Below are 17,855 nucleotides of genomic sequence, written 5' to 3' on the forward strand. Positions count from 1 at the left end.
TTATTTTACCCAATCCATAAAAACTGTAAATTAAATTACTTTTTGACTGGGTTTTATTCATAATATCATTGGATAATCTAATGTCTAAGTGCCGTTTATTTTGTCATAGACAAAGGCCGTGTTTTATATGAAAAAAATCTTAGCTAACAATAATTGCGAATTCTGTTTTGATTTGGAATAGGATTTTTATTTGGCAAAATCTATAATTTTTAGCGTTATTTTTTATTTTAAGACTTAGTAATATAATAATTTTGTTTAGTTTTGTTTGGAAAGTATAATACGCACCCTCTTAATTGTTCTTGGACTGAGAGACAAATAATTCGTTGTTTTCTTTCCCAAACTTGCTTCAGTTTGTGTTGCTTGTGTTCTCATAACTCCTTTCTTTAATGTGTCTGAAATCGGGTATAAGTGAAAACCTGTACTTATAATATATAAAGATTTATGGTAAGGGCATATTCTTGTTTTATAAATTCGAACCTTGGATAAAACAAGAACACTTACCTAAGACAAGTACTTTGGCGGGTTCAGTCTGTGTCGGTCTCGGCAGTGAAGTGGCAGGAATAGGGGCAGACATTGGTGCAATTGGAGGGTAATGCACCGGAGCAGGCGCAACAAATTGCGGGTAGGGAGCGAATGGCTGGAACATTATTGGCAGCGTCGCGTATGCTTTGTTATCAGGCTGTAATTTCAAAGATTTCCGTAATTGTACCAACTACACACACAAAAACACATTGCAAATAAGCTAAATATAATATAGCAAGTATTCTGATATGAAATTTAATTGTTACGTACGTTACGTTCTCTACGTAAGAGAACTTAACATTTAGAACGAGCGTTAATAATGTGCAATATTGATAAATCAAATAAGGTACGAAGTAGATAATTATAGTAAACCGATTTTTTTTAAAATCGGTTTAACAAACAAACAAACTAACAAGTTTCAATAGGTATCTACGTATTTCGTAATCAGTACAATATTGATTAACTATACTCAGATTTTTAATTCCGTAGAATTCTGACATTTCATAAATGTTGCTACTAAAAAAGTTCTGCACCGAAAAAGGGACAAATTTGACCCATTCGGGTCAATAAAATAAAATGCTACGTATTTTTTATGTTTTACCTACAAAATGGTAAATCTATATATTTACTTACTCAAGTGATCTAATACAAAAATATTGCAATATCACGAAATATATATCGAAATAACTTTAATTACTTTATTTTATTCTTTAGCTGGCATTACTGCCTACCAATTCCAGGTTTCGTAAACCTTTTTAAAAAAAAAGTCATCTTTACTTTTTTTTTTTTTTTATATAACGGGGGGCAAACGGGCAGGAGGCTCACCTGATGTTAAGTGATACCGCCGCCCATGGACACTCTCAATGTCACTTGTGCGTTTTTTACCGTTTTATTTTTTTATGTTACAGGAGGCAGACGGGCAGGACTCAGGAGGCTCACCTGCCCGTCTGTGATGAAAAGGGACGTAATTATCAGTCGTAATTACCACTTTTAAGGTTTAGCACCGCACTTAATAAAATGGATACATTCACTAACAAATACCATGTTTATATAAAGTCAGATGTTCAGACTCGTATTGAAATTGAAAATGTGCCCGGCCCTGGTTTGTTATCTCCGACATGTCAAAAATTATAGCTGTCAGAATTCTACGAGATTAAAAATCAGAGTATAACATACTGTAGTGTCAATTTTGTAGATGTCTACGAAGTTAATACTTTTATTTATTTATACAGAAAGACGCTTATCGAAACCCATTTTTTATCTAGATGATAAGAAGCTATAATAAACAATACTTATGGCACCAAATGTCCCATGAAAAATTATTTATAGTTTGTTTACGAACCCTAACAACACGTCCATCGATCAGCCTCTCGCAGTTCCGGTAGCGGTTTCCGCTAACGGCTGCGGGCATCACTGAGTCGTCGAAGGTCGTCAGGGTGTGCGAGCGAGCGAAGGATACATGTTTTGTCCTGTAATAATAATAGATCGCAATTCGCAATACAGGAAGAGATTTTTTGAAGATTGTTCTTATTATGAAATATACGGCTGAGAGTTTAGTTGGTAGTTCAGAGTGGTTGAGTGGTCACGAAAAAAGGTATGATGATTGATGAAGCATGATAAGGTCCAAAATAACAACAAATTTGATCTTACAAAGACATCATATAACATGTTTCAATTTTATTTATAATAAATTGTTTACTTCCGAAGTAGATGAAGATCCTTAGTCATGTCAACGTTTTGACATAAGGGAGACTAAGTATTAAGCCTCGTGAATTCACATTACATTCTTATAATCACATTTCTACAAAGCTTGAATAGCTACTACGTAAGCTTAAAGCTTGAAGCGCTATCGTGTGTCTATAGAGCTGGTTAAAAAAAAATGTCAAATGTACTTACATACATCAAAAAAGAACCTTTTATGAGGTTCTTTTTTTTGTTTTTTTATTTTGTACTTGTAGAAAATTCAGAGATATTTGCAAAAGAAACTATATATAGTTAACATTATTGAGTCAAAACACAAAGTTCTGCTTCTGATAGTGCAACTGATTTTGTCGTTTGCCACAACTAAATTCACAGCTGACAGGCAGACATGAGATGTCAAGATAAATCCTACATTCTATTGAATTTTTGTTTATATTGCAAATTTCTCTACCAAACCAAGTAAAACAAAATGACTATTAGACGGTCTATCGTATCAGTCTTAACACATACTATTGTTACATTATATCGCGATATTTAGTATATGCGATACAACACGTTCTCTTTAATGTCTCATGCAGTTTACCCAAAGGCCCTAACTACGTAATTAATCTATGTGATATAATGATAGTGGCAGATGAGTTACGTTACCTGTGCGGTGGTATGGTGAGTGGTGGTGGCGGGGGAGGCGGTGGTATTGGTGTGTGGGCGGGACAGCTGGAACATTGCAATAATCCTTAATACTGTGCGCTTTAAGCTCTAAAAGCTTTGCGGCTATGGGTACAAAATGGTAAATTGATAGGTTTTAAAATTATGCTTGATTTATCAATGGTGATTCCTTATTATGTAACCTAGACAAATAAAAGAGAAAAAAATAAAGACGTAATTATTTTTTTATTGGAAATAATATAATATACCTAGTAAATCGACTTAGGGTCTTTCAAGAAAAGAGGGTACCAATTCTTAAAAGGCCGGCAACGCACTTGCGAGCCTTCTGGCAATGTGAGTGTACATGGGCGGTATCACTTAACATCAGGTGAGCCTCCAGTCCGTTTGCAATATTACATTAAAAAAAAGTTTTATCGTTAGGTGTCAGCACTTTGATGCACAAAGAGCTCATTTAGGCAGTAACGGTTTTGCACAATAGCACTGCTGTTCGTAGTTCGAAGCTGTAATGATACATGCTCATTATGTATTGTGAATAGAATATGTATGGGTAATGGAAGCATCATTAGCTTTGATTCGATTCGATTGGCAACATCGTAAAGGACATTGATGAATTGATCGATTTGTTTTCATAGACTAAATTCGGCGTTATGTTTGTAATGAAGCTCTGTAAGTTGGTAAAAACATCTACGGTTAATAGTTTGTTACATATTTTATGTGGAAATCCCAATAAAAGTACCAAGCTTATAGGAAAGCTAATTATATATTGTTATAGCCACTAGCCACCACTACTACTACTACTACTTTTTTTGTATGAGTTTTTCATATAACTCGGTGAAGATATTATATCTTACATATTAGGCTATTTGCGTTGAAGGGAAAATTCTTGTCAAAAAACAAAATGCATTCAATGACCTTTGCATATCCCCGATTACATATTCGGAATTATTGTAGCATTGGCGTCATTAACATTACACTTTGTTTAAATAACAAACAAGCTTGAAGCTTTGTAGAATGTCTCACGGAACTCGGCCTCTGAAGTTGCCTGTCCTTTAAATCAAGAGTATGTATGCTAATAATGTAGTATTAGGAATACAATATGGTTCGATACAATGCTCTTACGCTTCATTAGTTAGTAACAGGATTATCAGCTCAAAGGACAATGCATTATTGTTACGCAACGTGATTGTTATCACAAACATTACACGTATTAAAAGCGATAAAAGGATAATAATTCTTACAGACCCACCAACTTATCTGTGAAATGGAGAAAATGGGAACTACGGCCGCCATGTTGAATTTCGGCAGCTACAGGTTAGTGTTGTCTACTTTCTTTTTGTAAATTACCCGATATTTTTTTCATTGATTACTTTTTAACGTAATTGTAACTTAAAAAATATAAAGCTGAGTGATTCAACTAACTATAGTTCTCGTCACATAAAATATACTTATATTAATTACACTTAAATTAAATTAAATACACTTATATTACCATTTTATTATTATAAAACAATGTTAAGTATTGCTTAAAATAATAAAATTATGTTTATATGTTTACCTAGTTTCTTATCTGACATACCCAATCATGGGTAACTTTTATTAATTTGCAATACTAAAGTGACGGCGGCGCTACCACTCAGTTCACAGATTAGTTGGTGGGACTATAAGTGTAGTGAATTTTCATTATCATAATTTTAGATACGCCTACGTACCGTTCTTACGTCTTCTAAACGTATATTCGCTTCTTTTCTATTACAATAGCTATTCGATATTACATATTTTCGTGGTAAGGTTTTTGTGTCTGCTTAATCGATTTTATTCTTCACGATACATTCAGTACGAATAAATCAAGTGTGAATATCTGATTTAATTTTCAACTTCGCGGAATAAATGAACAGTAAATGGTATAACGTAGTTGATAACTCGCAAACGCAAAGTTTCTTGGAATCGAATAAATGCTGTTTAATCTTATTTTTAAAGACTTCTTTATTAATAAGCTTAACCTGTTTCTACGGGAATATAAAATAAACGCAAAATAAATATTACTTTAGTCTATAATTGTGATGAGTATTTATAATGAAATTTATTTATGGTTTGCATCAGTACATCTGTGAGCATTTTTGTATCAGCTTTTGGTTTTTAACTCGAAGTGATTAATTCAAAGAAGTTAATAAGATTAATTCGACTTAAAAAATTGCGTAACTGAGTTGAAATCTTTTTAAAATTGTCCATCTGACAGGTTGATTAAATTGTTAAGTAGGTATGTTGGTTTTTTTTTATTTAATCACACTTCGTTAGATTTATGGAAAAACAAATAACATAATACATAGAAATTATAAGCGATGCGATGTCTTCCAGGCAACCTTGGGTTTAATGTATACTGTATTCCTTAAAAACAATTTCTTTTGTTAGTGCGTATTACTATTTCCTCAATCCTAACTACTGCACAAAGGAGGATCTTATGTTATTATCAGCTTAAGAAAAAAAAGTTAATATTTTGAACATATTTTTTACTTATTTTATTCGAAAACGAAAATATTATGTTTACATTTAATTAACGGGAAAGAGGACGTATAAAATATTTTCATTTTGCTTTATTAATATTCTCATAAGTAATGTTTTTCATTTCATAATTAAATCCGTAGAAACCTTCAAAGGAAAATTTATTTGTGGAAACAGTAATAAAATTGAATTTCCCGATGTAGAGGAAAACTAAAAATACATTTTATTAAGCTTTTATGAGAGTTGAAGCTTGGTGGACGTTTCTAAGCTCGGATTATGTTAACATATGTATACAGATAGTTAGAGTATGTTTAATATCTTGAATTTGATTTAAAGCATTGTGTTCGTAGCAGTTTTGAAGATTTAAAGTACAACGTAACTTTGAATATGAATTTATTTCTCTGTAATATATGTCACGCGTCCATTAGGACACGACTTTTTAAAGAGATAAACATTCTATGTAAGAAAGAATTCTTAGCTTGCATAACCCTTCATATCACTGAACATGAACAAGACAAAACAGAATCATTGTTAAATCCTTCATTACAAATTTTTCCTTTATTTGTTTAATTTTCATCTTTTTAATGATTTTACTTAGATTTGTTTCGTCTTTCACACACACACCCACACATACAATTTCACATTCACATCATCATAACACAGTCATCATATTTTCATATATTTATTTATGTTTTTATTTTTTTACAGTACCCTCGTTTTAAAACCAATGGTGTTGGTTATTTTTGTTGAAACTTTTTTGATTTAATGAAGAGCGAGGCTTCCCTGTCACAGGTCTCTGACTTACTAGGAAGGCCTCAATCTGAATTCTATTGTAGATAGAAAAAAATATGTTTTTTTTTGATATTTCATGTATTTTTTTTTTTGGACAATTCACACCAATTGACCTAGTCCCATGCTAAGCTGGTGAAGCTTGTGTTATGGGTACTAGGCAACGGATATACATACATATTATAGATAGATAGACATATAAATACATATTTAAACACCCAAGCCCAAAGCACAACACCAAATGCTCATCACATCGATGTTCGTCTCAGCCGGGGATCGAACCCGGGACCCATGGATTCGCAGTCAGGGGTACTACACTAGACCAATGAGCCGCCAAAGCCGCCAAATGTGTGTAGGCTAGTTTTATACTTTACGAATAACACGGTGTATATAAAATATTAAAATACTTACGGTATAATAGAAGGTGGCCGGGGAAGCGAGCCGCCCCGACTTACAGAAGCGATTTGATCGACACTGTAATTTTGCGGCCAACCCGCGTTATCTTCTATTACCGATCTGAAAGAACAATTTATTGTTTGTTTAGGCTTCAACAAAGGTTTTGATTATATTTTTATCGCATATGTAAGATATTTTTACAAATAAATAACGTATTTTTTCTCGAGGGTCGCATCTAATGGAGACCAACATAGTTAAGAGATTTCGGCATAAACATAGATTGACAGAGAGTTTAGAAGCCTAGCCTAGCTCAGCCATCTACTAACGGGTTCGATCGGCTTAGATAAATACCTAGCATAAGGTATGAAATGGTATTAGCACTTTGTATATAGATATAGATATATCTAAGCATAAGATGTATTAATATTTTAGTATTACAATACAAATACAGTAGTGTTTCAACAATATTCTGTTATATCTAATATTAACGATTATTATCTTATTTAGAGACTAGTAGTGAGAGTAAGTGCGACTCTTATCCCTGAGGTCGTAGGTTGGAACTCCGGCTGTGCAATGGACTTTCGAAGTGCGCTACGCGTTTAACTCTCGTTCGAACGGTAAAGGAAAACATCGTGAGGGAACCGGCATAATTATAACACAAAACGTGGCGTGTGTCAGGGAGAGAAGGCTGATCACCTAATTGTCTTTTAGAAAAAAAAATACAGGCCCAGGGTAGCGCCACTGATTTTTAGTATGAGAATTTCTGCTTGACATGTGACAAAGACTTTTAGGTCTAAGACCGCGAGGATACTGGCATGGGTACCTCACGGTGTTTATCTGAGCGAAAATAATTGCATAAATACAACGAAAAAGTCTTTGTTGCACGGCCGAGGTTTTAACGTACGTGCCAGGATTGAGAAACGCACGCTTAAAGCTAATATAATATCTTATAACTTAATACATAATTGAGAAAATTTACTTCCAAAGTTAAAAACATTAAGTACAATTTGTGGTATCTAAAGTCTTTTATTAAGCTATTAAAGATCTCTTCGATATTGGACCATTGTTAATTGCCACTTAGGATCTTTTCATTAACAGAATTACATTCTGCTTAATTAATGTTACGGAATAATGTGGGCTATAATTAAAATAAAAGATGAAAATTTAATTAGAAAGTCGTTAAGATGTTTTATGATGGGAAATGGAGAATTTGTTTTCCGAGTTTCAAGTACTTTAGGTCTACATAAAGTATAGATTACGTATGACAATGGCCCGAGAAAGCGAAGGAGTTTTTAATATGTTTTAAAATATATATATTTGTGAATGTTGTGCTAGTTGGGCTGATCTGAATTTGAGGTGATTTTGTTAAGCTACAGATAGGCTCATAGAATCTTCAAGACCTTAATAAATTTTTAATATGTCAATTTCTTTTTAGTATAAGATAATTCAAATAAGTTCGATGTTCTCTCTTGACAGCGATGATGTTTGCAAATTCCTTACTGGTTGTAGGATATTACTAGCTCAAACCATTTCATTTAACTGAGGGAATTTAATTAAATAAATACTAGCCCTAGCGTATTGCACTGAAATGGTAACCCTGGGTTATCAAAAGCTGTAAGGCCTTTAATAGTTCGTCTCTCTCTGTCAAATTGAGTTCACGCCGTGACTAAAAAGGACAGATGAATGCTATAATTGAAATTTGCTATAAAAATATATACTGTGGCCACTCCATCCGAGTGAAGTCTTCATCCTCTGGCATCCAGGTGTAGCGTTTGGGGTCAGGTTGTGCGCACACGGAGCGTGGCCGCCGACGAAAGTATGAGCATTCCAAGTCGGCATCATGTGCACACACCTCGGCCGGGGGAGGTGCTGGTTGGCCGAACCTGTTATATTTTTTTATACATAATAGAAGACCCAGTATCAGCCCTGCGATTCTGTAACTCACTTCACGCACTCACACAGCGGTTTTCGCATCGGCGGTCGCTCTCAAATCAGTCGTGAAGCAGTCATTTTATGATTTGGCATTCTGAAAAGGTGGGAGCTTGTACTTTATTGTTTATCAGAATGCCAAATCATAAAATGACTGCTTCACGACTGATTTGAGAGAGACCGCCGATGCGAAAACCGCTGTGTGAGTGCGTGAAGTGAGTTACAGAATCGCAGGGCTGTTCACAAACTTTTCAAACTGAGTCAAAGAGGTGTAACTTAACGATTTATTAATGAAGATTGTATATCCTTTGTAATGTTTAAACCAGTGTTTCCCAACGTGGGGTCCACGCCCCACAGAGGGGCAATTTGATTGTTAAGGGTGGCTATTCGAAATATTATTAAAATTATTTGGAATTTGAATTTTGCCTTATGTTCTAAAATTTACTTACTGTGTTTCGTTAACAATTTCCTAGTAATGTCTTCCTAAAACCTATTGTTTACGTTTCTTAAGTGAAGAAGTGGGCATGGCAATTCTAGAGTCTCAGGTGGGGCAAAGCAGATCAAAGGTTGGAAAGCACTGGTTTAAACGGCGTTGATCCAATTAACCCAATAACAACTTAGTAAGACTTAGTTTCACGTTTCAGCAACTCATCTTTTTTGTCAAACGTGACACTTAATTAATGAACGTTGAAATTCTTAAGAACATAGAAACAATTAGTATTTCGCGTATTATTTTACCGTGTCACGCAAAGTTATACATGGATGGTACATTTATTTATATTAGAGCGCGGATGGAGCTTTTTGAAATACAAGGCAAAATTCATACATTGTAACTCTGTAGGACGCTTACGTCAAAAGAAATCAAGTTCTATAATCTTGATTATTGGTCAGTTCAGCAAATATCTTAAAATTCTATTCACGCACTTACATTGTACACAAATTTTAATATATTACTAGTAGACTAGGCCAAGCGTTGCTGTGGCTAAGATTTTTGTTATATGTATTACTATTCAAGAGAAACGGCAGGAGAACACCAATCCACCATGCTTTTTTGGTGGTTATACCATTAAATTGTAGCTTATGTGAAACGTTGGTAGTTATTTTGATAAGGATCAATACCTAGGTACGAATAAAGAGCCTTTTCTAGCGGTAGTATTTTAATTAAAAAAATAATAATAAAACGACGCTTATTGTGACGTAACTATAAAAGATAGAGACATGCTGTCGCGACATTTTTTATAGATAGTGATGTGTCCTGAAAAATTGATATACATCATTTTATTCTAACATTCATAGTTTTCGCAGCGCACGCGATTGAAGGCAGTTTTTTGTTTACGTTTTTACACCTTGGGTTAGATTATTCAAGTTTTAGTTAGCATCCCTAATTTTTTGAAAATGATACATAGCCTATGTCACTCGGGAATAGTGTAGCTTGCCAACGGTGAAATAATTTTTGAAATCGGTCCAGTAGTTTCGGAGCCTATTCATTTCAAACAAATAAAAAATCAAATCTTTCCTCTTTATAATATTAGTATAGAAGTATAGATAAGCAAAAGACTTATTTTGACGTACATATTACTAAGAATTAGAAATAAAAATCTCTATTTGAATAAAAGTATTGCATTTTTAAAAGGAAATCGTTTTACCTGGGATACCGCTGTATGGGCGCATAATCGGTGTTGAGATTCTCATCGGAGGGCACTCGCCGCCGGACACAAACGGATAGAAATGACGCTCTGTAATGGAAAATGTTTTTCAATTCGACGAAATCCCTGGTTGCTTTATATTTTTCATATTACGCCAATCTGACTTTGATATTTTAAGTAACAATTAATGTCGGAGCAATGGCCAATATTAATAGATCTACAAATTACCAGACTATTTGATAGTTTGTATTTATATTATAATCTTTTTTTTTCTAATGGCTTTTATTTGTGCCAACCGGGCACAAGGTACTTCGCCAGTGTCGTGTAGTTGGAGAAGGCACGAAGGCGATTCATCGGTGAAGTCTTTATTAATAATGTAGAAGCAATGGTGTTAGTGTTAGCTGCCATTGCTCCGACTTATAATTTTTGAGTGTAAGAATGTTTTTTTTTCTTTTCACCCATGGCGCAGGCGTTAGTCTTTCGACCATACCGTCTAGTCTTTCGTAGAAGTAAGAATGTTATGTTTTTGACAACATTTGAGAACAGAGATATCAAGTATAATATGTAATATTTTATCGGAGATATAAATGGCAGTGGTCTCTATTATAGTTAATAAATAGAATAACAAAATATATAAAAACGTTTACGACATACTGTTCTGACTTTAATATCTTCTTCAATTCTCCTCAATATGTATGACACGTTTGTATTACTATAAACAACAAATTTAATATTCTATGATTTTTGTATTATACTGTATATTAATTAAATGTTAAAAAATTATTACTCCATTTTTGAGGTATATAAGCTTCCTATCTTTTATCCATTATATTAGTTATCTATGACGAATATACTGGTTTATAATCCGGAATCCATATAAAGAAATACAATCCCTTAAAAAAACGTGTGTGTACTTATGAATTTTATCTTTCGCCTTATTCTACGTTTGTAGAAAAAACGACACTAACAATAGAAAAAAGGTATTTAATACATTGACAGTTTTATTATAACGCATTATCTAGACACAAAGTTTATTTAAATATCACAAAAGAATATTTATACATAATTAAAGAAATAGATATTTTTATTTTAAAATGTTGACTATGCTAACTTCCGGTGTCAGTTTTTTGTGACGGTGAGCGCGCGCATCGTAAAAATTTACTCTGATCATTTTTCCCTAACGCGCCAAAATAAGTATAACTTCAATAAAAATAAACGTAATGTTTATCCATGCATCATCAACACAGCTGCCCTGCGAGTCGTGAAGCAGTCATTTTATGATTTGGCATTCTAAAAAGGTGGGAGCTTGTAGTTTATTGTTTATCAGTATGCCAAATCATAAAATGACTGCTTCACGACTGATTTGAGAGCGACCGCCAATGCGAAAACCGCTGTGTGTGTTCGAAAAGTGAGTTACAGAATCGCAGGGCTGATATACAAAAATTACTTTTTCTTATAGGACCCATAATAGCCTACACACCACGCGATCAGGCAGATCTGTGGCCGAGAAGCTAAACAGCAGGGGAGTGTCTATTTTAGTAATAATCTATCAATAACACATAAAAAACATGAAAGTTATATCACCGGATATACTGAGCAATATTAATAGTACGATTGAATTTCTTTGCAACCGGAAGGATAAAGAAAAATGTTCTATTTTTCGTAAACCTATTATCATCCAACGAATGTTTGCTTACTCGGTTTATGTATCATTAGATATCCGTCCTAAGCTTCATTTGATCCATTTACGAACTAAAGATACAATGAATTGTCCTTTCACCCTGGGCAGGGCAACTAATACTGTTAATACTTAGGGAGGAGCATAATAAAATACTCAATTTATTAACGTAAACGGCGGCCTCTCGAGAAACGTTTATTAAGTTAAGCCGCTTAGATCGCGGAAGTGAAACTAATTCTAATTGACGATTATAAACAATTAATTATATAAATTCTTAAGAATAAAAATTAATAAATCAGTGGCGCTACAACCTCTTTAGGTCTTGGCCTCAGATTTCTGAATCTGTTTCATGATCATTTTATTGTATTGTATAAGACCTTCTGTCGATCCGAAGTGGTGGAGGCCTGATGATATATAAATATATATATTTTTTAAATTTAATAGGCAAGTACGTGATCAGCCTCCAGTGCCTGACACACGCCGTCGACGTTTTGGTCTAAGACATGTCGGTTTCCTCACGATGTTTTCCTTCACCGTTCGAGTAAATGTTAAATGCGCACATAGAAAGAAAGTCCATTGGTGCACAGCTGGGGATCGAACCTACGACCTCAGGTATGAGAGTCGCCCGTTGAAGCCACTAGGCCAACACTGCTTCACGTCATAATTTCTTATGACGTCATATTTTAATCACAAAATTTTTATAAGACGTACACATTATATCGAAATTGAAAGATATATAACAAAGGAATGTAACAGTTGCAAAAACTGATGGTTTCATAGCTTTATATGAAAAGATTTATAAAAGTGCCAATGTTGAGATTTCTAAAAATACTAATGTTGCCATCCATTAGACAATTGTTGAATTTAATTTATTAAAGTCCATATCTGTTTGTTATTCTGGCATTTTGTAATGCACTATATAATTTTTTTCATAATTGATTTGGAAGCTCTCGTGTTTGATTAACAGTCTTATTTCTTTATTTGCTGCAAATTACGCAAAATATGATGAGAATTTTATAATTCTAAATTCGAAAGAAACCTTTATTATAAAGTGACTAGCTGACCCGGCAAACGTTTGTTTATTTTTGCTATGTATATTTTTTCTAAGAAACATTTGTTTAGTTTAATAAAAATAACTATCTACAATTATAAAAAATAGGGGTTGATCGTAGAGGCGTGAAAATTAGGGATTGTATGAATTTTTGTATGCTAATGTAAAAAAAAATCTAAAAAAAAAAAAAAATGTTTTGGGTGGACATCCCTTATCACTTAGGGTTTGAATTATATATAGTAGCCGATGCTGAGATTTACTGAATATGCATAAAAAATTCATAAGAATCGGTCAAGCCGTTTCGGAGGAGTATGGGAACGAACACTGTGACACGAGAATTTTATATATATAGAGATAAAGACGCGTTATACTATAACTAAATTAAAAAAAAAACCGGTAGTTGCCACATATACGTTTATCCAATATGTTTGGTATAAATTCGGAAATAGCAATTAACGAAGTTTATTCATACTTAATTAAACAAAAGAATAGATAATTTATTTGTTACTTACGCTTTTCAAGTCTTATTTTCATTTGAGATTAAAATGAAACAGGATTGGTAGAAAGGCAATGAATAATTTATTGCAGGACTGTTATCTCGTGAGACTCGAAATCTTTTCTTTGTATTGTATTATAGAAAGTACCTAGTTGACAATGGACTATTTATTGTGCTTAGGGCGAAAGTTTTCAGCAAATAGGTTCGTCACAACTATATGCATATAATGAATGAAACTCTAATAAGTGTGTGAAAGATGTATTTTAAGAAACAACATTTAGAGTTTGCTATTTTACTTGAAATCAATCAATTCTATCCTATTTATTGTATAATCTAAAATGTTCGAACAAAAATCTTCGAATTAAAATTTAAATGACAAGCCAAAACTAGTGTCTATTCCACATACTAAAAAACAAATTAAATAAAACCAGTTAACACATAATAGATAATAAATAATCTAAAGAATCTAATCTACGACAACGAGTAAGCTATAATTATTTTTCTTAAGATATTATCGAATTATCTGTTTCGTCAACTAAATTATTTCGCCTAATTTAACAAATCTGATAAAAAATAAATAAATCACTGGCGCTACAACCTCTTTAGGTCTGGGCCTCAGATTTCTGAATCTGTTTCATGATCATTTTTCAATCTAATAGGCAAGTAGGTGATCAGCCTCCTGTGCCTGACACACGTCGACTTTTGGGGTCTATGACATGTCGGTTTCCTCACGATGTTTTCCCTCACCGTTCGAGCGAATGTTAAATGCGCACATAGAAAGAAAGTCCATTGGTGCACAGCCGGGGTTCGAACCTACGACCTCAGGGATTAGAGTCGCACGCTGAAGCCGCTTGGCCAACACTGCTCTTAACTAATCTGATACTTTACTTTATAATAGTTAAGTAATATTAAGTAGACTGTCATTAAGATAACGTTCATATTCATTTTTCAGATATTTGAAAATGGAATAATATGTTTGATTCATATCGATAAAAAAGAAATTTCTCATAGTGTTTTTATTGTTCAAAATACATTTAATTTTATATAACTATTGGTTTATACAGTATATATTTTAAAATACGTATGTAATGTCTTTTGGTATGTGTCTTTTGGTATGTGTCAGTGGTTTGGATTTGTTATTAGCTTGAGGGTAATAATTTTTGCCGGTACCCGAAACCCGAAGTGTAAGTTAGCTTATATGTTATGCATGGATAGAGCTTTGAAAGGGCACCAGGGAGCTCGTGAATTGAAATGAATTTGATCTTGTAGGTAACATTCGTGTGTTTTTTTCTATGAATATTACAGTTTTAGTTAACGCGTTTCCTTATTAAATATATCCTTGAGCTATGCGCGATACAGCTGAGACTGATGTGGTGAAATGGACTCGTAAGAAAAAAGGTTTATTGGGAAGACTACATCATTTAGTCATTGTTTGATATTTATTTAGAAGGGTTGTACGTATTTCTGTATGCTGTATCATAAAAATAAAAACAAAAAAATTGTCTTAAAAATAAAATTAGGGGTAAAAATCCTTAACCATTAGGGGGATGAAAAATAGATGAAAAATAGTCCAATTCACAGACCTAACCGACATGCACACAAAATTCCACGAAAATCGGTCGGGCCATTTCGGAGGAGTTTAATTACAAACACCGTGACACGAGAATTTTATATTTCAGATATCTACTAAATATAGATATAGTACTAAAAGTATTGTACTTTAGCTCGTGCGTCCATTACTTAAAAACAATGTATTTTCAGACCGCTATTTATTTTATTTTAAGTCTAAGCGCAGTAATTTCTACTGTGTGTTATTTATTATACACTTAGAATGGTTCTAACTCTATAATAACACAATAAAATGCATCAACTGCCAATGTAAAAAAACCCGTGATTTAGGTTCCGAGATAAATCAGGTCAGAAAGTTTAAATAGATTATTATATATAATCCTAATTGACGTTCAGAGCTAAAGGGTAGGGATAATAGGTCAAAATATATTTAGGGAAAGGCTGTAAATGGCAAAGCATCCATTATTTGTTTAACGAATTAATCTTGATCTCTCTGATTAGGCAATTTACGACGTACATAACTCTAGGCAGTTTTGGAACACAAATTAATGTCTTTAATTTGCTACGACTGCTTCGTTTGAGATTAATCAGTGTAAATGTCGTGCCAAACAAGTAGATACATATAAATAATATTCAATGTATAAAGCTATACAAAATTATATTAAAATATATAGAAGATATATTAGACTCATAAGGCCAGTTACTATATCAATTTATAATTATTTATTGAAGTGAAACTTCTTTATCGGGGTTGGAAAAAAATTTAGTGTATCATTTTTCAGTTACGCGCCATCTTTTGAAGTGAAACTTCTTTATCGACGTATGGGAGAAATTTTGTAGCAGGTTACGCGCCATGTTGCTTTTTGAAGTCAAACTTCTTTATCGGCGTTGGAAAAAAATTTACACACATTTGTCACATTTTTCGGTTACGCGCCATCTTTTTCTTGTCCCTACCACGGTTGATCCGAAGAGATTCGAAGCCATTAGTAACAAAAATATATAATAACGATAACAATGATAGTAATACTAATAATTCTATTACAATTAATGAAATTCTGTAATAATCTTAGTACTACATAGTAGTACAGTAATAAGTTAAAATGAAATAATTGTATTTGTATTCATGTCCATGATAATAAAAGCCTTTTGTTAAACTTTATCTAATTTAACTTTATTTAACCAATTTCTGGAAAGTTGCATATAGTAGATCATTTTTCGAAAAATAAGGTCATAAAGAAGTTTCACTTCTTACGTGTACTTACCTAGTACACGCACACATTTTTTTTCTTATTATTATAGACTTTATTACCGTACAAAAATTTATTATTTTAATTTATAAATAAAAAAAACTTTAGAGGTGTCAAGGGACACCCGGATGGAACGAAATTCCTTTCGATTAATTTATATGTTAATTGGTATCATAACAGTATGATAGATTTTCTCGACACCAATCTTACGACGAAAAAAAAGCCAACATCACGAGGTGTTCCCAGGCGGTCACCCATCAACTTTTCGTAAGAATTTTTTCCGTCTAGCCCCCTTTCACAACGCGCGATAAGGAACTTCGTTCCAATAAAAAATGACCTAAACCACACACAAGTCTTTGTACGACTTAAGTTTATCAAAATAATAAAAATATAATTTAGTCAACTGTTTGATAGTAATTTTACATTATGTATATACATATACATACTATAATAATAATAATAATATATAGTTTTATTTTATTTCAAAAATAAAAACACATACGACACAGAACAATAACAGTTGGTAACAAAAATAATAATTTATATTTATATGGGTTATATTTTACGGGTAAAAGCCTCCTTCAAGGAAATGTATTTTGTTTATGTTTTGCTATATAATAGGCTATATATAAAGCTATAGCTTTACTTAATACCTTTCCTATTTGGCAGATATGTCGAATACAATAATATTGATGAAGGATCTGATTTCAGTAACTATAGAAATTGAATGTCGAAGATTATGACCACTAATTGGCAGATATAATATAGACCTGATTTATGTACCAATTACTATAGAAATTGAATGTTGAAGATTGTGAGTAATTGTATTCATGTCTGCGAGGCTCGCAAAAGGGATGGTGACTCTATTCCTCAAATTTATTGAGGAAAAATATTTTAAAAACTGACGTCGAAAAACATGATATAACTCAAGTGACGGGTACCGATAATCAAGTATGGAAATTGATTTTATTAATCCTAACCAAAATGCAGATGATAATGAACAAGACCCAGTTTCTGGACAAATAATTTTTAAAACACTTATTGATATCATGTCAGTATTGTCCCAGTTTAAAAACCCAATAGTCTAGTCGACAAGTTGAAAATGGTACAAAATAGAGATACTGCTCTTAAAATGATGTGCGATAGCTCATTGGATCCGGAATGACGTCTAGAAAAATGTGCCAAAAGCGTGTATTAGGCACTTGTTAACTAACGAAATTTTCTCGAACTACCGTCTTAATTGTAAGTGAAAAAAAAATGTTTAAATAATGGTCGTAAAAAAAATTCGCTTCGTAAAGCCTTTCTTACATACACACTGAACAATATCGTGCCATAAAAGTTAATAGAATATTTATACTTCGTTTATAACAATATACAATTTTATATATATTATACAATTTTCCTCCTCTTTCAGAATCTTTTTTTGAAATTTCTTAAATATTAATAGTTTATTAAATATTGGCAAAAAACGAAATGCCATTTTTTTTTCATTGGCACATTTTTCTAGACGTCATTCCGGATCCAATGAGCTATCGCACATAATTTTAAGAGCAGTATCTCTATTTTGTACCATTTTCATTTTGTCGACTAGACTACAAGAGCTATCTATAAGGAACCAGTGTTTTGGGAACTGTATATGGATTTAAAAAAAAAAATCTCGGATTAC

General features: G+C 32.8%; 1 protein-coding gene across 2 annotated transcripts in view; it reads right to left on the reverse strand.

Moving 5' to 3' along the window:
* The window catches only part of LOC125060711, a 192,124-nt gene that overhangs the window by 25,614 nt on the left and 148,655 nt on the right, over positions 1 to 17,855 (reverse strand). For both annotated transcript variants that reach the window (XM_047665735.1, XM_047665734.1), the window contains exons 5-10: positions 10,149 to 10,238; positions 8,292 to 8,456; positions 6,589 to 6,693; positions 1,865 to 1,991; positions 502 to 679; positions 286 to 392 (exon numbers count right to left, since the gene is read on the reverse strand). In XM_047665735.1, the coding sequence (XP_047521691.1) occupies positions 286 to 392; positions 502 to 679; positions 1,865 to 1,991; positions 6,589 to 6,693; positions 8,292 to 8,456; positions 10,149 to 10,238 (772 nt within the window). The remainder of the gene's footprint in view (positions 1 to 285; positions 393 to 501; positions 680 to 1,864; positions 1,992 to 6,588; positions 6,694 to 8,291; positions 8,457 to 10,148; positions 10,239 to 17,855) is intronic.

This window comes from Pieris napi, chromosome 22, assembly GCF_905475465.1.
Source record: "Pieris napi chromosome 22, ilPieNapi1.2, whole genome shotgun sequence".
In the NCBI taxonomy this organism is placed as follows: domain Eukaryota; kingdom Metazoa; phylum Arthropoda; class Insecta; order Lepidoptera; family Pieridae; genus Pieris; species Pieris napi.